This window comes from Mus caroli, chromosome 5 (genome assembly GCF_900094665.2).
Source record: "Mus caroli chromosome 5, CAROLI_EIJ_v1.1, whole genome shotgun sequence".
Classification (NCBI taxonomy): domain Eukaryota; kingdom Metazoa; phylum Chordata; class Mammalia; order Rodentia; family Muridae; genus Mus; species Mus caroli.
In genome coordinates, this window is record NC_034574.1 from 13,031,008 (window position 1) to 13,058,391 (window position 27,384).

Sequence of the window (27,384 nt, forward strand, 5' to 3'; positions counted from 1 at the left end):
ACTCACTCTGTAGACCAGGCTGGCCTCGAACTCAGAAATCCGCCTGCCTCTGCCTCTCAAGTGCTGGGATTAAAGGTGTGCGCCACCACGCCCGGCTCCTTGTTGCTTTTAAAGCAACCTTTCAAGTGAACCTGTGGCAGCACTCCCTTAGTCAACAAAACAGTAAGTTAAGCTAATTCTAAGTGTTATCAAACAAAAGATTTTGGTCAGGGATAATCTAACTCAGAATCTGTGTTGATGAGCCAAAAGAGAGAAGCTGAGAGACAACTTGAGTACTATTTGAAGCTTTCAACAATGACAACAATAACAACAATAACAAGAATAACAACAAAATTCCTTTCTTCCAAAGTTGAGCAATTCAAGGGATTGTAACTAATCTTTATTAAATGAAGATCTTAAATCCTTGAGGCTTAATTACATAAATATGGGTATTTCTTTTTTGGAATCTTTTCCAATATGACCTCTGTGAATCACATGTTTGAGGATTGCCGGATTGTGTTTCTCCCTAATTAGTCATTGCATCACTAGTTCTCAAAGAGCAAAATGAGGAAGGGGTGGTGTGTGTATGTGTGTGTGTGTGTGTGTGTGTGTGTGGTGTGTTAATGTCTGTGTGTATGCATGATACACATTAGAAACCATGTGTATCAGTGGTGCTGAAAATATGAAGCAATTAAATATACAGCATCACAACTGAAACACCTTTTATTAGAAACTGCCTCCTGTTTAGGAGCTTTGGGACCAACTAGAAAGCCACTAAACCCCTTAGGGTCCCTTTCGTTGTCTGCAAGGTAAGAGAGTTACCATAGATGCTTGCCCAGCTTCTTTTCTAGTGCTTGACTCTCAGAACAGGATGTCTGTGTAGTCTCAGTAACGAGTGCAAACAAGGAGAGTTTATCGCTTCCAATTAAGTAATTTGGGAAGAATGCCCATGTTTAAGAGTGTTCAAGAGAAAGAGGAAGAAACATCTTTCATAGAAAATTAGCCTAAGGGAGTCCATGAACATAGGAACAACCTAACCTACTTTCTTCTCCTAGAAATATCAATTCACTGAATGATCAGATCAGAAAAGGAGAGGGAGAAGTAACATACTTTTTGAGGTTGAGTTTCCTTGAAAGCACATGGCTGGAATAGGTGCAGCCTGGGCAAATAGTAGCAGAGTCTTAGGGAAATTTGTATTATTGAGCTTTAAATCAGTCCTTTCTTGGTTCATGCTGTTACTGGTTTCCCTAACATACACATATCCTGATCAGCTGTTTAGGTAGTAGGTGTGAATTGAGTTTTCTGTCTTCAGAATATGAAATTACTTAATGCTGGGGATAATGGAAGCCATTAGAGAAAAGCAAGGTATCAGGTTAGAATGTGCTTGAAAATGCTATAAATGCTACAATACTGTAACCAATGTACACAGGAATAAGAGTCAATATGTGATGCTCATATAGCTATTGCTTTTCTATTATAATATCCTTTAAAAAAATAGGCAGCCAAAATGATTATTTCTACACAAGCCCAGTATTAGATCAAAGTTACAAAATTGATTAAACCCAGCTTTCTTAAGATAAAGGTGTTTGTGAATATTAAAGGTGAAATCTGTATTAACTTATGTCACAAGACCATGAATCTATATGTCATAAAAAATTTTAAGGCCCAACATAATAGTTACTGTTTACCTTGAATTACATAAAACACAAAATTATTTTGTCCTTAAACAAAATAAGTCAGTATACTATTATGAGATCAGAAATGCAGGCAATGGTGGTACATGCCCTTAATCCCAGCACTCAGGAGGCAGAGACAGGTGGATTTCTGAGTTTGAGGCCATCTTGGCCTACAGAGTGAGTTCCAGGGAAGCCAGGACTACACAGAGAAACTCTGTCTCGACACAGGGAGAGGGAGAGGGAGAGGGAGAGGGAGACGGATTTCTGAGTTCGAGGCCAGCTTGGTCTACAGAGTGAGTTCCAGGACAGCCAGGACTACACAGAGAAACTCTGTCTCGAAAAACCAAAAAAAAAAAAACCAAAAACAAAACCAAAAACAAAAACCAAAATCAAACTGTGATGGTTTGTATATTCTGCTTGTGGACGTTGTACATCGTGGTGCGGAGCCTAGTGCGCACCACGATGTACAACGTCCACAAGCAGGAGGGAGAGGGAGAGGGAGAGGGAGAGGGAGAGGGAGAGATCAGAAATGATTTCTGACCTTATCATTTGTTCGTTGAACAGAGAAACTAGTAGACTGGTAGGGTGGGGCAGCTATCACTCAAAGACTGAGGTGTGCCCACTAACTTTGACAGTTGTGTGGGTGAGTACTCTTTTAATATAATGGCAAAACCAAGTGTACATGTCTCCTTCATATAACAGTTAATGTTAGTGTAATAATTAAAGTTCCCTTATACTTTTTTGTATTGAGGTAGGTGGCACACAAAATTATAAGAATTGCCCCATTCACCAAAGAACATGTGAAAACTGAGTCATGTTTAGCACATTCAGCATATTTTGAAACTAGATCCTATTCTAGAAACTACATAGTATAGATTTATGTGAGTCTGTGCAGGTTATTTAACTTAGTTATATCTTAGTTTCCTTATAATGTAAAGACACGACATACATCCAATCTACCCAGGACCGGTTCTAAGTAGAACAGTATAGCTAACCTCTTTCAGCTTAGATGTGAGGCTCCATGGCACAGGAGGGAATTCTATCCTGGCACAGTAAATCTAGTCAAATGCCCTAGCTGTGGAGGTTGCAGACCCTAACAACTGCAGTTGTTTGGCTAAGTGGACTTGTGCTCTTCCAGCTTTCTTAATATTTTACTTCCATGCCCATAGACAAGCACTGCAGGGAAGCTGGCCTTGGCAGAGGATGGGAGTTATTATAGAGATTTATAACTGAGAAAGTGCTCAGAATAAGTGAATGTTTCTTGCTGGCTCAGCCTTGAATAAGGCATCTATAGGGAAAGAATGTGATGACATGGTATGGATGGTATGGCTGTATTGCTCACAAACTCATCAGAGTTGTTAGTACAGAATATAATATGCAGAAGGTTGGATATAGCAGCACTTCTCTAGGGATAGGGGGAGTTCTCATGTAAACAACACGAATTAAACTCATCCACCCTGTCACAAATAAAGAAAAAAAAAAAAAGCAGGTGAAAATAGTGCTTGAAGAGAAAAGATATTGCTGAGAGAGGACAAAGAGGGTCATGAGAAATGAATATAATCAAAATATATTCTATGCATGTAGGAAAATATCACAGAGAAACTCATTGGAATGTACAATTAATACAAGCTAATAAAAGTTCTTACATTTGTGGGTTATATCTGTAAAGTGAAAGAGAATTCATATAATTGGTTACAGTTGTGTTAAAAGAACAAATGGCTGTATTATTAGGTCTTAACTCATTAAATTAGGTTATGATCAATTTAAATATGAATTAAAATGTATTAAATTATATTGGAGCATTAAGATTTAAAGTTTCAGCTGGGCGGTAGTGGTGCACACCTTTAATTCCAGCAATTGGAAAGCAAAGGCAGGCGGATTTCTGAGTTCGAGACCAGCCTGGTCTACAAAGTGAGTTCCAGGACAGCCAGGGCTATACAGAGAAACCCTGTCTTGAAAAAAACAAAAACAAAAACAAAAACAAAACAAAAACAAAAACAAACAGATAAAAAAGATTTAAAGTTTCAGAGATTGAAAAGTTATAATTTTAGGATTTATATAAGAACTTTACATAGGAGATTACCATTCGGGGTGAGTCATGAACTACATGATAATAATCTGGGAAAGAAAAAGGAAACATACATGTGCTGAATTCTGTTTCTAAAGCATTGATTGTGAACCAAAATCATGTGCACTTGCATGTGGTGTCCTAAGGTCTAACCCACTTATCAGCCTTTGGGATCCCTAAACTCCACAGTCCTTTTTTAGGACAAATAACCCACCGAGTCAGGGCTCAGGTTAGGCTGTTGGCCAGAAATCCCAGAGAAGTCATCTCTCTCTGTTTCTTCGTTACTGCGATGTCAACTATGAGTTACCATGGCAGCCCTTAACATAAGTTCTGGGGACAGAGCTCAGGTCTTCCCACTGTGTGACTAGTGTATCACAACTGGGCCATCTCTATGTGCCCTAACCACTATTTTCATCAGCTAGGAAATATTTCATTTGATCATGCCTTAATAGCTGTTTTCCTCCTAAATTACACTCTTTTCCCCACACCTTCTTCATAAAACAAAACCAAAACCAACCAACCAACCAATCAAACAAACAAAAAACCTTCTTTTCCCCTTCTTTTCCTTTCCTGTTTCCCTTTGTCTCTGACTATGCAAAAATTCTTGTAGTATACAACCCTGCTTTTTTTTTCTTTTTTGGACACTCAACCCCTAAAAGGCAGAATGCTTGTCTAGGTTTATCTATTATTTCCAAGCAATGATCAAATCTATCTGAACTCTGACCTTTGAGTACAGAGTGATACTTGCATCAGCCACTTGCCAAATATCTATGCTTTCACGTCTTCGAATATGTATTCCCATCAACAAGCCAACTGGACATCTTATGGTAAATCCATGGTTACTCATTTCCTCCCTGATTTAATCCTTCTATCCAAAATTTGAAGGCTATTTATCTACATAAATAGCTTTTCCTTGAACTTACCCACTTCAGGGCTTTTTGCCATGGAATGGACTTATAAACAAAGACATTTCTATTGTACAAAAACTATTTTTAATTCTCCTTTACAAAGATTTGTGAGACGATGTTTATTCTTCTGTATCTTTTGTGTCTTCACTTCCTAACCCCATCCATTTAAGGGTCATACTATTCAAGGATATACCATTTAATCTCTAACTTTTCCTATTGACTAAATAAGGCATAATTGATTTAATATCTTGAGATAATAAAATTGATTGAATAATCTCACATGTTTATTTATGACAATTAAATGAATTTTTACATAGGAAGGTCTTAATTATACCACCAGGCTATTGATGGTACTGCTCTCTAAATACATGTTTCCTTTCATCTTACTGAAAACAATATAGCAACTATGTTTATTACATCACCAATTAGTTATTCTTCTTATTGCTTAAAGCTTCTTAAATCCAAGTACACTTTGCTTTATACCCACCTTTTGTTTATTCTAACCTTGCTAAGCTATTCACCTTTTAATACCTTACAGTATACTTTGATCATGTTTTCCTCTCCCCCAACACCAACTCCTTGCAGATTCAACCCTCCTATCCACCACCCAGCCCACCTGATTTCTTTCTTCCTTCCTTCCTTCCTTCCTTCCTTCCTTCCTTCCTTCCTTCCTTCCTTCCTTCCTTCCTTCCTTCCTTNCCTTCCTTCCTTCCTTCCTTCCTTCCTTCCTTCCTTCCTTCCTTCCTTCCTTTCTTTCTTTCTTTCTTTCCTTCCTTCCTTCCTTCCTTCATTTTCTCTCTCTCAAATGAAAATCAAAACAGAGAATCAAAGAAAAGCAAACCAGACAAAGCAGAAAACCTAAACCAAAGCAAAGCAAGCAAAAACTGCACGACAAAACATGGAATCCATTTTGTGTAGGCCAACTACTTTTTGATCCTGCATAGGACCTTTCCTAGTGTGTAGTTTAAATCACTCAAATTGGTGCTGCATTGAAGAAAAGTGATTTTTTTTTCCCAGCAGGTATCCACTGCATAGATTCTTGGTTAGGGGGTGAGAATTTTATGTCCTCTTCCCTTCTCTTTGCTGGCTTCTTGTCTAGTTTGAACTTGTGCAGGTCTTCTGCATGCTGTCACCATCTCTGTGAGTTCATATGTGCATCTGTTGTGTCTGAAACCCTGCTTCCTTAGAGTCATCTTCTACCTGACTTATTCAATCTTTCTTCCATGTAGTACCTCAGTCTGCCCCTCACCACGGCATTTAGCTGCAGCCCACAGCTTCTCTCCTGACATTAATTAGTCTCATGGGCTTTTCAAGTGATATGCTTCTTCAAAATCAAACAAAATTTCAGTATCTTCCTAATACTCATGAAAATTCTCATTTTTCTTCCTATATGACATTTATTTTTCTATACTATACAAAATTTAGTTCTATACTCTCAAAGGTTTGTTCATTTTTCTATAAGATACACATTGTTTTAGATATTTCTTAAACTTTTTTATTTATTTTGCTCTCAATAATTCATGCTATAAAAATGAACTTTGATTGTCTAAAACTCTCTTTTTATAAGTTCTCATTATGATCTCAGATAAAATTAGTAAAGATTTAATTCAGAATGCTGCTAGCACTCACATACTCCTCAAGAAAGTTTATATGAACAAGTTTTGTTATATGAAGAAAAGATTAATTATCAGTGTTCAGCCACTGTTCTTGCTAGTTTATAATGTTGTATCCTAGAAGACTGTGACTATTTTGTTCCAACAACAGTTCTAGTCTATGTGTTAACAGAGAAAATAATCTACGATGATCTGGGTGAAAACCACAAGTAGCAAAATAAAAAGGCCTGTAGAAGTGGCAGTTCCATTCTCCCCTCCCTCCGCTCTTCAACTCTGGTCAAGCAAGCCTCCACTCTTCCACCCCTACCTTTCTTGGTAATTCTGTATTGATAATAGTACCAAGAAAGATACTACTACCCAACATTGAGTTAAAGGTCATATATAATATATTTATATGTACATATATAATAGTATGTACAATTTAAAACATTTATTGAAGAATATAACATTTTTCATTAAATGCAAACATTTGGAGAAATGGATGATTCTATAATTATTGAACAATATAGTGTGTGTGTATAGGAATTCTTACCTTTATTAACCCACACAGAGAGATGACAACTAAATAATTCAATGAGAGGGAATATTTCACCTCAAATCCTCAGCATTTGTAATGAAACAAGAAAAACTACAAAGCAGTAACTTCTATTTGTGAATAGCTATATATGAGGGCTTTATGTTAATTCTATTAAATCAATGTTCCTGTGAATGCAAATAATGCTTGCTTATATCTTGAAGAAGGCAATGTAGCAAGAAATTAACAAGTAGATAACAGACTGAATGGTCTTATCAATAACAGAAGTTTCAGCACAAATGAATACAACTAATCCACTTCTCTGGTTCTTCTCTCTGCAGTGCAGTTACTGGATGTCTAGCTTACTAGAATCAGAACTAATTTGGGAGGTGAGTGCTCCTGCCTATGACATTTGGGCACTATTAGCTGATAACTTTTCCCATGAACATGGGTACTTCTGCACAGGGCAGAAACCTTTCCTCTACCGTTCACTTTGTTCTGGGTAGATTTATTTATAACCACTATTTTCAAACTGTTGAATTTCTTTCAGGACCACAGCAGGTAGTCTTCCCCTTAAAATATCTTCAATTCACTAAAATCTCTTTGAATTTGAAGTTAATTTCAATGAACTAGGGAGGGAGATGATTTTGTCCATATCAATATATTTAAATCATTCCAACTTGAGTTTCAGTGAGATTTATTGTGTTTTTGTTTTTGTTGTTTTTTGATGTTAGCTTGATGCATCCTACTGAACATTTTCCCTGAAAGTTTAACAAAGCCAAATCCTAAAGCGAGTAAACAGAGACTACTTATTAGTAATGACTATGACACCTATCTAAATGAGCAGTTTTCCAGAGCTTCTCAAATAGATACATGCATTTTTTCATGGTTAATTAAAATGCAACTACTTTGATAATCATACCCTTATAAAACACTTATTTGAATATTTCTATTCAAAAGCATGCCAGTCTACTCCAGAAGTAAAGAAAATTGTTTCTACTAAATTATATGACTCTGATCTGAAGTCTTAACAAAATGATGTATTTAAGATTAGTAATGTATTCTAGTCCAATTTACATTATATTTATAAGACTGTATGTGAGCTCACTTTGCATTACATTGTAATGTTTCCCAAATGCTTACTTTATCTTGTTAGGTTACAGTGATTCACCCTTCTTACTCAAAGTATAAAATTACCAGACAATATAAAACAAGCAAGCATCCAGAACAATAACACAATAACAACAAGAGACACGGGACAATAAGTAAATGGTACACCAGGTTCTCGCAGTCGTTTTTACCCTTTTGATTGTCTTCTCAATAAGCATGTCTCCGACTGGCATGAGAATGCCTCCAAACACAGCCAGGACTGCACCAATAACAGCTCCAGCAATGAGCCCACAGTTCCGATCACAGCCCATTCTCCTCGTGCAGCAGAATCAAGGGAGCGCACTGGTTTTCTCGCCAACTCCCAGGTACAATCACAGGGTTTTCTACGTGGCCTGGTTCTACTATTAGAAAGAGGTCATAAAAAAGAAGCTTAAGTATTAGCACAAAAAGATCAAAGTACAAAGAAATCATGCTACTGATACAGATGATTTTGCCAACTAACAAACAAGTCTTTTTGTTTGTTTTACCACACTGGTTTTCTAGGTTCTACTCCTTCCTTTTGTTCATAAAAAAACTCACCAGAAGCAGGAGTAACAGAGAGAATGCTTGGTTTTTAAACTTTTCTGCTTTGCACATTAATCCTTTGGTGATTAACATACTATAATCTTATCTAAGGAGAGCCATATAAACATATTCCCATCCTAGTACTCCTTACCACAGTGTGGCATGCTTTTTTATACCTTCACTCCCTATCTAGTTTCTCCACCCAAACAGAAACCTGAGTGCTCTGCCAGGAATTCTCCTGCAAAACAAATGTGGCTGGACTGATAGGCCTTGTCTACTAACCCATGACCGTAGTGGTAACATACCTAATTCATGCATAAAAAGCAATGTATGAGTTGTTTGAGAAATAATCTGTTGAGACTTTGAAAGGATCAGCACTTCAAATCATTTGTAAACTACCTGTCAAAACAAAAAAATGCAGAGGAAAAACATTATCACAAAAGTCAATACTACTATTTTCTTTAATATAATCATAGCATTAATGAAAATTCCACTTCCTTTCCAGCTTTTATGTTCATGCCTGAAACTTTCCCCATACAGTGTGGAAAACATTCCAGAAACTTTTAAAAGTATATGGTTTCTAATTTCACTATCAATGATTTTGACAAAACATATGTTAAAGAATTTGAAGATACAAATATAATATGTATATATTATAGTAGGTTTTTGTTATTCTTAAAGATTCCTTTGTGCATCCAACTCTAGTAGCATTATTTTTTTCCTATGTAGAGATTCATGTCAATGCTCTTATAGTATTGCTACTATGCACTCCATGCAGGCAGTTAATTGGGTGTTGTATAATATTGGAAGGAAGCACTTTACAGAACAACAGGATCCTGCTGTAACAAAACTGATAGAATCGTGTCTTTTTGATCAATACTTGAAGAAGAAGTTGGGCTTCAGTGACAGTTTTATAATAGTGTTTAACCCTTCATGGTGTGGTGTATACCTGTGGTTTGTACTTTAGAACAGTTTTGGGTAACAACAAAATGCCCATAGCCAAGAGCGCTACACAGATGTCAATAGAACCAAGAAAAGATAAGGCACACAGAGAGCATTTATAAAATACTCTGAGTACAACCATACGCCTTTCTCAAAGATGGAGAAGCACAAACGGCCCAGACCCTTTCCTGGCAACTGTACTCCCTCTGTAACCCCTGGAGCTTCTCTTTGCTTAGCCCTACTCCTTACATGCAATTGGAAGGTCTGAGACTTTTCCTTGAAACAATCTTACAAGCACCCACAGAACTGGTGTGGAGGCTGGATTCTGCCAACTGTATAGGAAGAATCATACCTGTGAGGCAGAAATGAAAGCAGAGGGATCCAGCACCCGGCACAAATAAAAGGTTGGAGGTGAAATAAACCCGACCTTTCTGCCTCCTTCTAAGAGGCAATAAAGAAATACTGTCTCTCTATATTTTGACTTTTCTAATGTTTCAAAATAGGATCTAAAGTGAAAGTGGCAATTTCCTATGCTAGAAGCAGAAATGATATTCACCCATTTTTGGATGGTTTCCAAGTTGTTTCCTGGGAAACCAAAAGGTATGGCAACTGTGATTACACAGCAAGGTGACAACCCAGAGACCTTTGTTCCTGACACACTTCATATCTGCCTAACTCTTCTTAGAAAAGTTGAAAAGAGCCTCTTTAAGAAAATGTGCCCCTCCCCCCAAAAAAGAAAATGTGCCCCATGATCTTAGAACTGGGACAGGAAATCCTGTGTGTTATAGAAGTTTGGTGAATATAAATTAATTAGATCTAAGAAAAAACACCTACTGAGTTACTTTATTTAGAAAGTTATTTAATGTCCATATGAACATCATTAAAATTATTTATTTGGGGCAGGGAGATGGCACAGTGCATAAGTACACTTGCTGCCAAGCCTGATATATTGATTGGCATCTATAAGGCAGAAAGAGATCATTAAACCCTGAAAGTTTAATACACACACACACACACACACACACATTTTATAAATAAAAGCTAGAAATTATTTAGTAAAATAATTTACAATTCTGACAAGTAGAGTATAAAGTGACCTTAAAATTAGAATATTATTGGTTTTGAACTAGGAGTGCATATATTTGTCCCTTGTTTGGATCTATATTACCATAAATATGAATTGTGAGTATGCCATTTCCACATTTTTGTTATTGAAGTATTCCTATTATTAAGAGCAAAAGGTTTCTACAAGAGATGAAAAGTTATAACAGCATCTACTGAAGCATCCAAAAAACAGAACCTGTTTTCCATTGCCAAGAAATCAATCATAGGGCATGTAAACCTGACTAGTAATCAGTAGGTAGAGGTAGGTATGGCCTGAGTTATGTCTGTTCAAACGGAAGTGAGAACATGCATGTGTCCCACTGAAGTACAGTCAGACTTCTTAGAAAACAAGGGTATCAATAAATATATTTAGTTAGATTATTATGGTAAACCTTAATATAAGCATTTATATAACATTCTTTCAACCATGTGCTGATATTTGACAGAGTGGAAGAAATTAGCTTATCCACTGGTTCATATTTTCAATGACTAATTTCTTATCATTACATCATGTCATAATAAAGTTTCTGGGATTGCCCTAAAATTAGGAAAGATCCTTGTTTGACTAGGGCTCACTGATTATCATTTAGTCCCTTAACATTACGAGGAAGGAGGGGTTTATAGTGTGTTCGTGCTTTTCTTTCTCATAGTACATGACATAAAACTGAAGGTCTTTTATTGACCTGAAGAGATAAATGCTCAAGTTAGCACATTCTAGCCTGCACCTTGGCCATCCATACTTATCTTCAAAGAAACATATAATCTTTTTAAATACTTTCTGTCAATTTAGCTATTAAGGACTCCAAAATTTGGATCTGAGAAGATCTGAGAGGATTACATTTACTCAGTAGCATACCTGCTCATATTTTACATTGTTATTTATTTTCTAACTTAACATTAATTTTGCTAACATTAATTCTATAGTGCAGATATTTACTTATAAAAAACTGTTTCCTGCTTAAAGTATTGAACTTTAAAAGACAAAGAATAATCAGGACCAGAGAACTGTTTGAACTAATCTAAAGGAGGAGAGGGAATAGGATGCCATGTGTTAAAATATCACTAGTTACAAATCTGTCAGCTGCTATCTCTTATCCACTGAACAAAATACATTTAGATTGCATTTTCAGAACTTCAGAGTGGATTCTATATTTTTCAATGTCTTTAAAAGGAGCAGGGGAAGTGGTAGTATTATTATCATTTATTATTACTATTATTATTATTATTATTATTATTTTCCTGGTGTTGTCTGATTGTCTATTATGAACTTTGAAACATGGGGCCCTTTTAATAAATGAGAAACCTAGTAGAACCCAATAGATTGGGCAAAGTCTGAGGTAGGATGCTATAAGCAGACTCCCTGGTAAATAGGCCAAAGTATAGAGCAAATTCCCGGGAGGAATCTCTTAATTATTCCCACACGTGTTTCAAACTGTGTTCCCTCAGAAACTCCACCTAGAGAAGACATGATCCACAGGTAATGTATGCTGAGATGTGAACAGTGAATATGATAATGTTTCAGAATCAGTCTGGCACATGGATTCTCTTTTCCTCCATCTACCAACAGCGAAATATTCTTATTCTTAACATAGGAAACCAGGCCATAAAACTATAAAAAATGTCATCTTTTCCTGTAGAGTCTTCCTTTCCCAAGAAAAGAACAGCACCTACCCATGATAACCTAATGTGCAAATACAACTTGAGGTAATTAAATGAATAACAGGTTAAATATGAATACAGGATTTTTAAAAAAAATTATTATGTGTTTTTACACATTTACCCTCCACCCTGTCTATTGGTATTTATAAAGCCATGATTCTATAAAGACAATATATACATTTAAGCATAGATGAACAGGAAGGTGTAAATGTGATTTTATTTGCCAGATGCAATTGTCATCTCAGAGGCCCACTGCTGAATAAACTTACCTTTTCTAGTTTTTTCTGAATTCTGGCTGGCTGATTCAACTCAGCTTTTCTGGCCCCAACTCTTTTCCAGACTGACTGACTCAAACTGGCTTCTCTCAGCTTGTAGCTGAATTTCTCTTTTTAGCCTCAAACTAACTCTGGCAATCTATTCTAATCTTCTGTCTCTTTGACATTCTTTGGCTCCTTCTGTCTTCACCTACAACCCATCTGTTTAAAACTATCCTGGTAAAGCTGACTCTATGAAGTGAACTGCCAAGAACTCCTCTCTACTGCAATGCCTCTCAACTCATTGACTCAACAGAACTGACTGACTAGAACTCAGAGGTCCACATGCCTCTGTCCCTGAGTGCTGGGATATAAAGACATGTACCACCATGCATGGAGCTAAGCTTTTCATTACACTAAACTTGCTTTATCCCTGGATGGTCTTCAATTTCTTAAACCCAAGAGAGCTGCTTGTCTCCTGGGATTAAAGATGTGTCTACATTCCAGCCAGATCACACAGACCTGGGAGAAACTTGGATATGATCACTTGCTAGAGCAGCCATGTTGCTGGATTAAAATTCCTCTATAGGAAGATGTTCAGTTATTTGGTAGTAATTGACCATGCTGAAACAAAAGACCTAGGCCAATTGTTATAAAATTATGTGTAGAAATAGAACTCTCTGGTTAAATAGCACATATGATTCAGTGTTAAATATAAGATCAGAGAAGGGCTAAAAGGTAGAAGATGGTAAGAATTCAGTTGTGGTTTTTTGCAAATTATTTTGTTATTCTATTTTCCCTAAGATTGACATAGATTAAGAAAGATTACAAGTGTATACAAGAAGAAGTTAAAATGTGTAAATAATGAGTTTCAAGTATTATGTAAGATTATTTTAAGCAACCACAATGTAGTAATAACTAATGTTCTGTTGCCCAATACCATAATTTAGAAAAGTGCAGTAATTGTGGTTATATAAAAACTGCATAAATATTTTCAAATTTTAATAAAATCTGATTTGTATACATTGCACGTGTAATATCAAATTTTTGTTCAGTGGTGAAATAACTACTCCATCAGACCATGCAATTGAATATTTTAGAAAGTTAACTATAAAACAGTGGATTAAATCACAAAATAGTAACAAAATTGGTTCCTTCAGGAAATGAAAAGCAAAGTAGGCAAAAAATATTAAAATTATTCAAATTTAGAGAAATATAACCATAATTTTATTAATGGTAAGAGGAGCAACTGTGACTTTCAAAATTAATTCCAAAGTTTTTAGTACACTCTGTACAAATACCCCACCCATTGTTAACTTTAATATTTTCTCCAGGCCACCCTGTTATCTGTTAATCTAAGTTTGGTTTATTGTTCTGGTTCAATAATGATTTTAGTGGAAAGGGTTTTCTACATTGGTCATTTATATACTCTAAAAGACTCTTGGAAAATCAACTAGTAAAATTTCTTGAGGATTTTATTTTTACTGATTTTCAAAGTAGTATGTACAGGAAAGATCTCTTACACTTTCAAAAGACATTGCCAACTTAACATTATTTATGAAAGGACTGGAAATTCCTGGATCCTTACATCTTCAGAAACATTTCAAATTGATTATAAAAAATATGCCATTTATAGTTATGTAGTTAATAATAATAGTTAATAATTAGGTAGTTAAATTTTTTCTAAAATGTGTTATCTATTCTTTAAACCCAAATTTAAGATTTAGGGAAATAACTTACTAGTATTTGAAATGATTATTTTTTTAATTTTCAAAGGCATTAATTTTCTTTCATTTTTACATTTAAGTAGTATACTGATACACATTAATTAAATTTAAAGTCATTATTTGAAATTACTCACTCCTTTTGGGGAGTAAAATATTTTTGTTCATTAGAGAAAAGTGCTCAGTAAATGTATATGTAATTCCTGCCTTATTCCTAACTGTGGAAAAAATAATCAAGTTCACCACAAATTGTCCACTGAAACTTCAACAAGCTAATGACACTGAACAGCAGCAAATAGTTAACAAATTACATTTCAAGACACTGTATCAACTGTATCAACACTCTTGAAAAATGTTCTTATATTTTAAAGTAAAAATCATGTTTAAATAGAGAAGTTTTGAATAAAACCCAACTTGGCCTATAGATCATTTTAAATATTGACAAAGGAGTGTTGAAAATACACATGATATCAAAAATCATAAACTAAAATATCACTGGTCATTGAACACAATTTTAATACTATCCAGGAAAACTATAAGTAGATCTGTAAGTAACATATAAGCATTCAATAAAGCCTAAAGACTGTAAGAAAGCAATGGATTTATTTACTCTTCATTTGACATTTTTCATAGTAAGTGTTTTAAAATATTATTATCTTCTCTCAGTGTAAAGACAGAAAAATTTTTCTTTCTTTCTTTTTTTAATGTAAAGGGAAAATCCCATATAACTTACCTTAGAAAGGCTAGGAAACCATCCACCAGTTGCACCACACATCTCAGAAGGCAGCTGTGAAGAAGAAAAAGTCCTCAGTAGAAAACCCCTACCCTGGATTCCTCACTACTTATGTGTGTGAGAGTTGAAAAGAGCTTTAAAAAATTCAACGTCAGATGCTAATTTGTGGTTGGTTGCCAGGGGAATTGTAAAAAAGAAGAGAAAATAAAAGTCACACTTCACTGCTAGTTAAGCTCACAAGGGTCTATTTCTGGTGAAGACCCATCACCTACATTTGAAATACTCAGCAGTCTTTTTTTTTTTTTTTTTTTGGCCATGTTCCCATCCAAGTAAGTCAGAGGCCAGAGAACCAATGGAACTGATTACTTGAGCCGCCCCTTCTATACTTTGTTTTCCATTGTAATTGTTATTCCAGATGCTGGAGTGTAGCAGCAAAAGGGAAGTAAATTAGGGAACTGGTTGGTCTGTCCCAGCAAAGCCTGCAAATCTCAGGTCATAAAGTGCAGAGAAGAGTGTTTTTCTATCCTACCTAGCATGAACCTGAAGACTTTCAGATTCATAATTTGGAAAACAATTGGAAACTCTTGTCAATCAACAGGGATGACAAACAAACTTCACAAAAGGAAATGGCCCATTGTTCTAGGTGGAAGTTCTTAACTATTTGTCATTTTTTGTTGTTAAGTTAGCTGAAATTTCAAGAGGATGGTGATATACTTATAAAAAAGAAAAATAGCTTAAATATATTCATCCAAAATAAAAACCGCAAGTACCAAACAACTCCAATACTACTGAGCATAGCATGTCATCAACCTCAGTCATTCTAGATCTACAATGGGAAGAATATTCTCACAAAAAATCCACTAACAGACACGCAAAACCCTCATAAGGTTATCACGGCCCAAAGCTGACAAGCTCACTAGAAAATAGTCTCCAGGTCGCTCCTAAAATGAAGCAACTAAGAGTCACGGGCAAGAATATATTTAGCTCATAAGCTCAGGGATAAGCCATTCCTTGGTCTTACACTGTGCTTGCCATTGGTGTGTGACCCTGGCAAATCTCCCTCTTGCCTATAGGGGTGAAAAATGACTGGAGAACATCTGAAACTCCTTTTTAGCCTCATGAGGTTTCCCAGGGGATAACACCTATATATTTAACTACTACCAAGAGGTCATTAACATACTTCAGGGTTATAGGGATTTTGACTTTGATTTCAGTGGGAAAAGTGATGACACCATCTTGTAAACCCTCAATATAAATTACTTATGCATTTCATATTGAATGAGTTACTTATAGGAAAGGAAACTATTGGCAATCCTCTTAAAACTGTGAAAAATGTATCTACATTTCATGATATGACAAGGAAAGAAAAAGAATACCTTAAGAAATATTTTGACCGGGATTGTGAATTTTCTACAAATGTATTATGGACTTCAATCTTTTTGATATAAATACTTTTTTCTCAGATTGAATTCTCATGCATATAAATACCAACACAGCCATCTAGAGATAGGTTTCTAACATAAGTACAGATAAAGTGGAGTCGTAAAGAGAATATTTAACAATATTGGGAAGACCAATACAGAATGAGGAAAATATGGGCACTAACAGAAAACGATATTTCCTGCAAATAGATGTGCACATGAACATTGCATTCATTTGACTGATTATTAGTCACACTACTGTCATATGTATCTTCTGACTTTCTCTGGAGAGGAAAATGTTACATCTTCCATTGAGCATGCCAAAACACCAAATTCATATTCACAAAGACCACTGGTCGATGTTGTCCAACCTCATAGCCAACAGCTCTTGCTATTCAAGATGCAAAAGGCACACAGTGGAATTGAATCCACAGCATGAATTTTTTTGTAATCTTTTTTGTTATTATTATTTGATATTTTCTTCATTTACATTTCAAATGCTATCCCCTTTCCTAGTTTCCTCCCCAAAAATCCCCTATACCCTCTCCCTCCTCCTGCTCACCCATCCACACACTCTCACTTCCTGGCCCTGGCATTCCCCTATACTGGGGCATAGATTCTTTGCAAGACCAAGGGCCTTTCATCCAATCAATGGCTGACTAGGCCATCCTCTGCTACATATGCAGCTAAATAACAACTTGAGCACTAAGGCAGTGTATGCTATGATCATTTAAGAGTAAAGAGTTGGGTTGTTTTTTATGTATGTGTATATAGAGAGAAGGTATATACATATATGTGTAATCATGTATGTGCATCAGTACAAGTGAATACATGTATCGATATACACACATGTATGTGGAAGAGAGAGTACAACTGTAGGTGTTATTCCTCTGTATGCTATCTACTTCTTTTTTGCTGTTTTATGAGATAACGTCTTCACTAGCATCAGGGACTCAGTGACTATGCGAGGATGTCTGGCCATAAATCTCCAGGTATATGACTATCTCATCTCCCCAGCACTGGGACTAGAAACCTCACCTTTTCACATGGATCCTGAGAACAGGACTGTCATCTTCAAATGCTTTACTGACTGAGCTATCTCACCAGGCCCAGGTTTTGATCCTTAAATATCACTTGATACAGTATTTTGAGCCAATATGTTCCCCAGGAAGTTCCCCTAGCCTTATAGATAGCAGTTCCAATCATAAATAAACAGATAATGAATGGTAGGATAGGATATCAATGGCCATAGGTCAACAGAGCTTCAATTCTTTGGGAAGTCTCCTTGGCATGATAACATGAGCAGATGTTGTTTTGAATCCTGTTCTTATTAGATATGACTAGCTAAGTGTGCATCAGGAGCTATGGAAGCATCCCTTACTGCCTGCTTTTGTTTGGTTTGTCCTGTGGTTGCCTTGTTATACATGAAAAAATGCCGAAGTTGTATATGGAATGGTGACATGTTTACACTGTGAGGTGATCGTCAAACTTAATGTGCCTTCTACATTCTTTCTTTTAATCAAAAAAAAAATGATGAAAATTAAAAAGGGCATTAAACACTAAGTTGTTTAGTGTAAAGCACTTGACAACGCCTGAAGCTGCCCGTCAGTCAGTCAGGGTTCTGTTCCGACACTCCCATTCCTGAGCCTATTAAATCTTTCCTTCTTTCTTGCTTTGCTTTCCCAAAGAACACTTATCATGGCTGGAGAAGGCCTACAACTGATTAGCCTTTACGACCTGTTTACGCACCTGCTGGTATGTTTTTTCTATGAGGAAGGATTATGTCTGTTTAGCGGTATTCCCCAGAGCATTGAACAGGATGGTAAGCACTCCACAATATGTGAGAAGCCTTCAATCACGGTCCACATGGACTCAAACAAACCTCTGAGTTTTAAGAAGTACATTGATCAGGCTCTGTTGTTGACTTCGTGGTAACTATTTAAGTAAATTATATCCTATTTTCTGAAGCCTATTTGTCATTTTTATCTTAACACTTACTGATAATAGTGCCATTTTTTTTCTTCAGAGGTCATTTTATATTTTTCTCTTATTTATAAGTAGAAAAGCAGAAAATGACCTTTGTGATTTTTAAAAATGTTCAACTAAAAATGTCAGCCTTTTAGATGGACGTAGGCCCTCTGCATACGTAGAGTTATGCAGCTGGGTCTTCATATAGGACTCCTCAAACAGCAGCAGGTGCTGTCTCTAACTACATTGCCCGCCTTAGAATTGCTTTCCCACTACTGGGCTGCCTGGTCTAGCCTCAATAGAATAAGATCAGACAGTCCTACTGCAACTTGATATGCCAAGGCTGGTTGATAGCCATTGGAGGACTCAGGTTTTTAGAAGAAAAGAGGAAAAGAGGTGGATTGAGGAGGGTAAGGGAGGGGGAGAGACTGAAAGGATAGCAGGGAAGGGAAGTTCCTATCTGGATCTAAATTAAACAAATAATTATAAAAAGCAGTAAAAATAGTAAAAATCTTACCCTTTTAAAATATTTTTTACACTATAGAATTTAGTACTTCATTCATCAATGTTCTGTTATTTGCTTTTAAAGGTCTTGGCACAGTTACAATGTCTCTCTTTGTTTTGAGATTATGAAAATTATACCCTTTACCCCGCAGTCTAGGACTATTTAAAAATCCTTTGTGGCAGTAGTTTAAACAGCTGATTTATGCAGTTCAACTCTTGTGAAAAGAGCAAGTGCAATAAGTTGACGACACAAATATTGGGACATATTTAAGAGGCTGATGACAGATGCATTACAAGTTTCTAGAAGAGAGGGGTCACATGACACATGTCTAATTCTCATACATTCACAATAGGATCTGACACAGAACGTGATATAGTCACTGTGCCACTGATGTCTTTCAGTGGAATGGAAGTCCATACAGTCTACCTACACCCTCAAGCTTAATAAAACTCATATAGTGGCTGTAACCTTTAAAAGGTAGGTTTACGTTAAAATTGAGGTTGTTGGTGATTCACAATAATTGACAACTGTTTAGGATATTTGAGTTGCTTTCTCTGAGACTTCAGCAAATTAAAAGCAACATCTCTGTATGACTAAGATTATAAATGTATATTTATACAAAAACTCTTAATATTAAGGTAGTCATAATCTGAAAGTATTGACACATTGGGCATTTACTATCTGCTAGACATTGGATTATGTTTGGATTCTTTCAGTTGACCACCATACTCTCTCATTAGACTTAAGAAAACACAAAGATCTCCAGGGTGACGCTTGTGAAAACAAACATCAAGTCCTTTTGGGGGGGAAGAAATAATGAATGGCCCAGTTAGATGGCTCATGGAAAAATGCACTTGCCATACAAACCAAAGTCCCTGAGATTAGTGCCTAGAAATCATGGTAGACATTTGAAAAGACAGCTAAAAGCTGCATTATGACCTCCGAACATGAGACATGCTACACACAAACCCACACCCCAAACAAATACAATAACAATGCATTAAATAAGAAATGTTAAATATAGTCTTCATATCTAGTTTGATGTATCCTTTTCAAATTAATGTTTAGAAATAAAATTAAAATGATCTGATATTAAGAAGAAAATTATGTGTGTACATTATAAAGAATGAACAGGTAGTAATTAGTAATCAAATAAGATAAAATAGCATTCTAATGTCCTATAAATTAAATCAAAACATTAATTAACAAAGTAATACTAATGAAATCATTTATTATTTAATGTTCTGAGAATAATAAATATTGTCCATGGCAGACTTAATTTACAAGTGTGTATTACATGGAAAATTATATACACTATGATATCTAGGCTTTTCAATGTCTAGCCTATTTAGTTATTAGAAGTATTGAATGCATGCTATATTACATTTGTCTCATTAAGATACAGAATATTAATTTGTTGTAGTACAATTCTAAAAAATACTGAAAATATAAATCAGATTGCTAATATTGCTTTGAAAAGAAAAATTTGAGGATCCTCTCAAAGAAAAACTACAGGATATTAAGGCAAGCTGTAGGCTAACATCACATGGCCCAAATGAATCAAAAGAATTTGTGTCAGAAGCATTAAGAACACAGAATATCCTTACTTACATGTTTAATAGAAGCCATAGTAGGAGCTATGCATAAGTGAGAAAGAATGAACAGAGACCAACTCTGTATTTGAGGAAGATTCTCCTGTGGGTTTGGCTAGGTCAATATGCAAATCTCATGATGCAGTGAAAAGTATTGGCAGACCCAATTCTTACGTGAACAAGTTACTAACACAACTTAACTCTGTAAGGTAAGGGAAAGGAAAGTGATTGTTTAAACTATGAAAGATTTACCCTAAGGAAGTTCATTTCAACATAATTTGTGAGGATATATGTTCATATGATACAAGGAAAAGAGGAGGAAAGAAAAAAAAATCTACTAAAACAAAGAGGACTCAGTGGACAATTGGTTAAAATAGCAGAACATAGCACTAAGTAGCAGCTAAACCAAGCATTAAGACAGTATGTAATGAATAACACATGAAAAAGTGTTTATTCAGTGTCTTAACTTCAAGGTTACATGGCAGAAAGTAAAGCATTTATTTTAATTGAGGAAAAACAAATATTAATAATGAGTTATTTTATCGCAAAGCCAGGCTATAACAGAGTTACTGAAGTGTGTGTGTGTGTGTGTGTGTGTGTGTGTGTGACAGAGACAAAGACAAAGACAGAGACGGAGAGACAGAGAAACAGACGGAGAGAGAGGTGGGGGGGGGCGGTTAAAAACAAATTTAATAAAAAATAATACATTAGGAAAAAGAATAATGGTTTGGCCCTTGGGTTGAACAAAATAATATGCTTTGTGATTCGAAAGTAATATCACAATTTTATGCTGTTTAAAGAGTAATATAATTGAAGTATATGATAAATGCTTTAAAAGAGAAAGATTTCCATTTTTCATTAAATATTTAAACTTAGTGATTTTGTTCTGCTTATTAAGTATCCTTTATGAGACTTATAAGCTTGTGCCAAAAATAAAAATAAAAAGTCCATAAATAACATTTGATAGTTGTATCTTTTATTTAAAGTCCCAATGGCAGAATATAGCTTCTGAAAGAGTTAAATAAATATACAAGGACACACAAGCAGAGTCACTGACTGTTCCCAAGGCATGGATGGAAACTTAATTAGACCTCCTTGTAAAGCCAGGGGAGACATATTCTAAGAAGTAGCTTACCTAACAATAGCTCAATTCAAATGTTACCACATAGAAAATAGTGTGTCTTTGATGCTTTTTGTTGTTGTTGAATGAGGAAGTGTGATCCTTCCAGCACCCCAACATTCAAAGAACCACTCGACACAAACACTGCATCTGAGTGACACAGCAACCTCACTTAGGTTTTATATACATAAAGCAATGTGTCCCGCCTTGCAGTGAAAGAAACGCTCATTTCTCTAGCTTGGATCTTGAAGATATCTTCTCAGAAAATTCAATAACTTATGTCTTTCAAGAACCTGCTACTTCTTAAACCAAACCTCAGAGATCTTTAAATAGTATGCTTAGGGGATCGGAAAGTTGACTCAGCAGTCAAGAGCACACGCTGCTATTGCAGAGGATCAAGATTTGTATCCTAGCACCTTCATGGTAGTTCACAACTTGCTATAACTCTAGTTCCAAAGGATCTACCCGATACTTTCCTTTAACCTCCAGTCGCACTAAGTACACATGTGCAGATAGATATACGCAAGCAAAACAGTCGAATAAATAAATAAATCCGAGAAAAAACAGTGTGCTTAGGATTTTCAATCCTCACATGAAAAGTGGGAATATCTTGTACTCGAAGAATATTTTTTGTTTCAACAAAGCATGATTCAATACTTTCCAAACTATATAGACATGAAAAATGTATATGCTGTTAATGTATAAACATACAGAATATACTGAATGAGGTCATAAAATCTCCAGAACAAAATACTTTTCTTGGATTGCTATGAATCATTTAGATGTCATTATTATTATTATTATCATCATTACTATTACTATTATTATTACTATTATTGGTGGTAGTGGTGGTGGTGGTGGTTTTGAGAAAGAGTTTCACTGTGTAGCATTGGCTGTCTTGGAGCTCATCTTGTAGACCAAGCTGACCTTGAACTCACAGAGATCTGCCTGCCTCTGCCTCTGGAATGCTGGGATTAAAATTGTGTGCAACCACTGCTCTTTATTTCATTTTTTTAAATGAATACATCTCAGGAAACAATAGACTCCAAAAGAGTAACAAATGTCAGGCTACCAGTCTATAATGAATATGACAGAGTATAAATTCCGAATCACCCTAAAATAAAGAACCTTCCCATGGATGTGTGTGTGTGTGTGCGTGTGTGTGTGTGATTTGTGGTGGATGTTGTTACTTGCATAGATGAAGGAAGTTCAAAACTTGTGGATCAGAGCAGGAAATGATCACTTAGGAATCTCTACAATTAACCAGTGGGTAACAGAAGTTTAACTCATTCATCCTTTTCCTGGCCCTGACAGCATAGCAGAACCATGAATGATTTCTTCCCATTATTGCATGATGGCAGTGATTCAAGTATTTCACCTTGTGAGCTACAGAGAAAAAAAAAATCTTTCTGTCTCTTTGGGGTAAATTTAGGCATCATGAACCCTATCTTTACGCCATTGTCTGTCAAGTCCATTAACTATCTTCTCTTATCCTTATAAAGGTAACTTGTCTCTTTTGCTCCTGGTTATAACTTTTGTAAACAGTAATAGGCTGTGGAACCTTATGAGCTGTGGAATGTCACCTTCAAACGACTTTACTACTGAACGAGTTCTGTGACCTTTGCAATAAGTAAGGAGAAAAATGTTCATGCTAGACTTTCAGGACACACCTTTGTTTGTTTGGGCTCTGAAAGCTCACAGCCTCTTAGCTATGGGTAGCTAACCATTCTACAAACCAGTCTTGTACTATAATGTCTCTAGCTCATGGGTGAAAGTATAATGTGAGATGCTCATGAAATCAGAGTACATTTTGTGGTGCTCCTTAACACTGTCTTTGTTAGCAACAGTGTTGCTGTTCGGAACGAATATGCTAAGGGTGTCCCATATTTCTCCAAGCTCTATGTATAAGGCTGGTAGGACCATCCTCAATGTGTTCTACGCTCTAAAAATACCTTTTTGGATGTGATCCAAGATATTGCTAGGCCTGTTTTTCCTCTCATTTTCAACAACTCCTTGGGGAAAGTTTGATAATCACACTACTTGGAGGAAAGAGGATGGGAGTTAGTAAAAAACTGTAATGAAATGAGTCAGTACAAACACCAAATAATCACATTTTATGCAAACCTATTAAAAGCTATGAAGATGAATATCCCAGAAGATAGATTGCATAAAACGTTTTCAGAACAGTCCTAGTTGCCTTCCTCAGTGGCTTTTCAGTCACTGTGTACTTGTTTATTTTTGAGTACTTGAGATCCTGTCTTGAATTTAATTTTCTTTCCATATGACATCTGCTTTTAAGTATGTGAGTTTGGGATTACATCCAAACCAATATATTACAAGTCCACATACAATCGCACAACTTCTTAAGTCAGAACAAACTGTAAGTTCCCGTGGTCCTTGACTCCTTTAATTGATACCGCTCATTGTATCAGTTTAGCGGATGTTTATGCTATGCTTTGTTGCTTCCGGTGGCAGCTCACCACATCTCAATAGAGTGATATGTGTCTCAGCCAAAACTTCAGACATTCTGATGCATATTCTCATGCTTCCTCTCGACTTCGTACATCTCACTCTGTAGACCAGGCTGGCCTCGAACTCAGAAATCCGCCTGCCTCAGCCTCCCGAGTGCTGGGATTAAAGGCGTGCGCCACCACTGCCCAGCAAGGGTTTCTTCTTGAACCTAGAGCTCATGGATTCTTCTAGGGTGGCTATACAGAAAGCAGAAAGAATCTGCCTATCTTATTCTTTTATTCTCTAGTATTCAGATTACAAATGTGCACTACTGGGGTTGGCTTTCACATGAGTGCTGGGGATCTGAACCCTTGCCCGCCTGCTTGCACAGAAGAGCTTCACCAGCCTAACCACACAGATTTCAACAAAAACAACTAACTTGTAATCAACCATTTAATTCATCAAATGTGGTCAAGAAGACTGCTTGAAATAATGTTTTTTTTTTTTTTTTTTTTTTTGGAACAAAAAAAAAAAAAAAAAAATATTCTACACAATAAGAAGCTTTATGACTACATTTTAAAATTCTGTGTGTATTAATAACACTTTAGTATCCCTACCATAGAAATCACAACATATCCCCAAGTTCAAATTCTGAATAGCAAGGTAGAAGGTTACAAAATGAGTCTCTGTAACGTATTTACTAGGAATTGTTTTTTAAATTTGTATAATATATCCCGCTGTTTAAAATTGTTAGCAAAACACAATTTTGTCCAAATATTCACTGAATGAATATTAAATAGCCTATTATCAAGATATACATTTACAAGAGACATATTTATGTTAAATACTTGCCTTTTCCAGTTATCTGATGCAAAATTTTAAAGGGTAGTAATTTCCCAGATGTAAATTTTTTGGTTTAATAGACATTAAGCATGCAATGTGACTAATAAAAGCTGTAGTTTGCTTAAACAAAAACTGAATGTGATTATATATATATATATATATATATATATACATGCAGGCATATATATATCATATTTATGTCATATTAGCAAATATTTACATGGGTAGCTTGAATTCTTCCATTCTATAAAATATTTGGCACATAATTAAAATGCACAAATGAATACTACTGTAAAATATGCTTTCCCTAAACATTTTAGATGATCTTGTATGCAAATTCTATAAAGAAAGTCTATAAAAGAATGCTTTAAATTGATAGTTGTAAAGATGGCTTTCAAGATATTACGCAGAAGGAAACATGGCCACCATGCATTCTTCTGAAACTTTTGATGGCAGGCAGAATGTGTCAGCTATATTGGCTCTTAGAACTTATTAGCTCAGTGATGGTAGTTCACATGTTTAGCCCCAGCACTTGGGAGGCAGAAGTAGAAAAATCTCTGGGAGTTCGAGGCCAGCCTGCTCTACAGAGAAAGTTCCAACACAACCAGAGCTAAAAGGGAAACCCTGTCATGAAAACTAAAGCAAAACAAAGCCAAACAAAACAAAGTGAATTTTATTGTAAACTGTTAACCATCTAAACATACATAAAATATAGATGGGTTTGTACTTTCAGAGCAACTGGGAGGAGTAGAGAAAAAGGAAACTGTAGTCAGGATATATGTATGAGCTACAAAAAAATGTAATTTCTTTTCCTTTTTTTTAAATTTCTTTTTGGTTTTGTTTTGTTTTTGTTTTTTGAGTTTTGAGTTCTGAAGACAGAATTTTTCTGTGGAGCCTTGGCAGAGAAAGGAACTCACTCCATAGACCAGGCTGTCCTTGAACTCAGAGATGGTTGCCTTTGCCTCCCAAGTGTGAACTACTGCTGTGCAGCTAAGAATCTATTTTTATATAAAAGGGGAAATATTTATGCAACACATGATTTTCTTAATGAATGTTCATTAGAATCTTAAAGAGCTCTGGGTTAGGCTTTCAGTAGACTATTGACTCCAGGAAACAGCCCAAAGTTCTGTGTGTGCCCTTCTCTACATTGAGGCATATTACTATCTACAAAGACACCATCTACCTGTGCTAACATACTAAGTCATTCACAGAGGCTGACCATGTACAGAATCACAAATATGGAAAAGTATAAAAATTTTAGTATCTCTATTAATTGAGATGTTTTCTGTAATAACCTAAGTCAAGTTGTTTCTTCTCTCAAGAGAAATATTAACAGGGTGAACAGTTAAATATCAAAACAAAATGCATAAATGGTAATGCCCAGGAGAAAAGAACAGCAATAGAGCCTGTGGTGGCTTGTCTCAGGAGAACCTCGGCTACTGATAATGATAAACACAAAGTTGGAATTAATACAGAGATAAGCTAAGTACAGGACTTACACAGGGAGAGCTCAAGAAAGAGCAAAGATTCTACATGGTCCAAATGTGTAGACCAGGGAAGCTACTCCCTGACTCTAATAGCAGAGCTAGCCACAAAGACCACATTCTATAAACACACTGTGATGAGAAACTTCACAAACTAAAAGGATAACAGTTTCCCAGTGCCTTTGCAATGACTTCCAAAATATGCTCACCAAAGGAATTTGATTTCTAGTATAGCAGATGACATAGTTATTAATTTAAGATCTTAAGGAGAAACTATATAACGATATACATATATATGGTCTGCAAATGAGTTAGGAAAACAAAATAAAATTAACAGTAAGTTGTACTATATTCATAGAATATGTAAATATAACTAAGGAGTCAAATTTATAAAACAGTTGATATACTATTTTAATAACTTTCTGTTTTAATTTTGTTTTCATATTTTTAATGCACCATATGTAGTTATCTCTCTCTTATACATACATACACACACGCATATATGTATATATACACACACACACAGACGCACACATATATATACAAAGGAAATATATATATACATAAAGCAAACACACACATCATTAATTTGAAATAGAACACATATATGACTAAAAATCAATTTCATGTATGTATAATCTATTAAAGTAGCTACTTTCATATTTGAGTGTATTAACATACCATTTATTCTGGTTGCATAACTAACAAAATTACTGAGATTATGGAAGCTATTATCTGAATATTCTTACCAGTACAATATGGAGAGGTAGCAGAATGCCAACTAAGTTTGTAGTCACTGATAACTTGGGTTGCCATAGCAAGCTCATAGTCACTGAGTTTCTAAGCAACGTAAGGCTCCACAGACTGCTCTAGGACTCTACTGATCTTTCATCATCTTTAGAGAACAAATATCACTGTTGTGGTACCAAATCCAATAAAGGATTCTTTAATTATCCAGTAATGCAGTGACCCTCACAGGTCCCCTGTGTGGATATCCTGGGAGTTTATGAAACAGTATTTGCACTGGGAATTCTTTGAATGTTTACAGTGCTAAGTGCATAAAATTAAGTTTAGAAAATGACCAGTATTTCATATTCATTCAACAAACAAGATGAAACACAACATCTACCTCTTCAGAGATAGTTATTTACA

General features: G+C 35.6%; 1 protein-coding gene across 4 annotated transcripts in view; it reads right to left on the bottom strand.

Moving 5' to 3' along the window:
- The window catches only part of Cd36 (CD36 molecule), a 98,762-nt gene that overhangs the window by 31,400 nt on the left and 39,978 nt on the right, over positions 1-27,384 (bottom strand). For 2 of the 4 annotated variants that reach the window (XM_021162090.1, XM_029477077.1), the window contains exons 2-4: positions 14,849-14,902; positions 8,738-8,831; positions 8,060-8,269 (exon numbers count right to left, since the gene is read on the bottom strand). In XM_021162090.1, coding sequence (XP_021017749.1) covers positions 8,060-8,179 — 120 coding nt within the window. In that variant the 5' untranslated portion in view covers positions 8,180-8,269; positions 8,738-8,831; positions 14,849-14,902. The remainder of the gene's footprint in view (positions 1-8,059; positions 8,270-8,737; positions 8,832-14,848; positions 14,903-27,384) is intronic. The other 2 variants (XM_029477079.1, XM_029477078.1) reach the window with 1 other exon arrangement.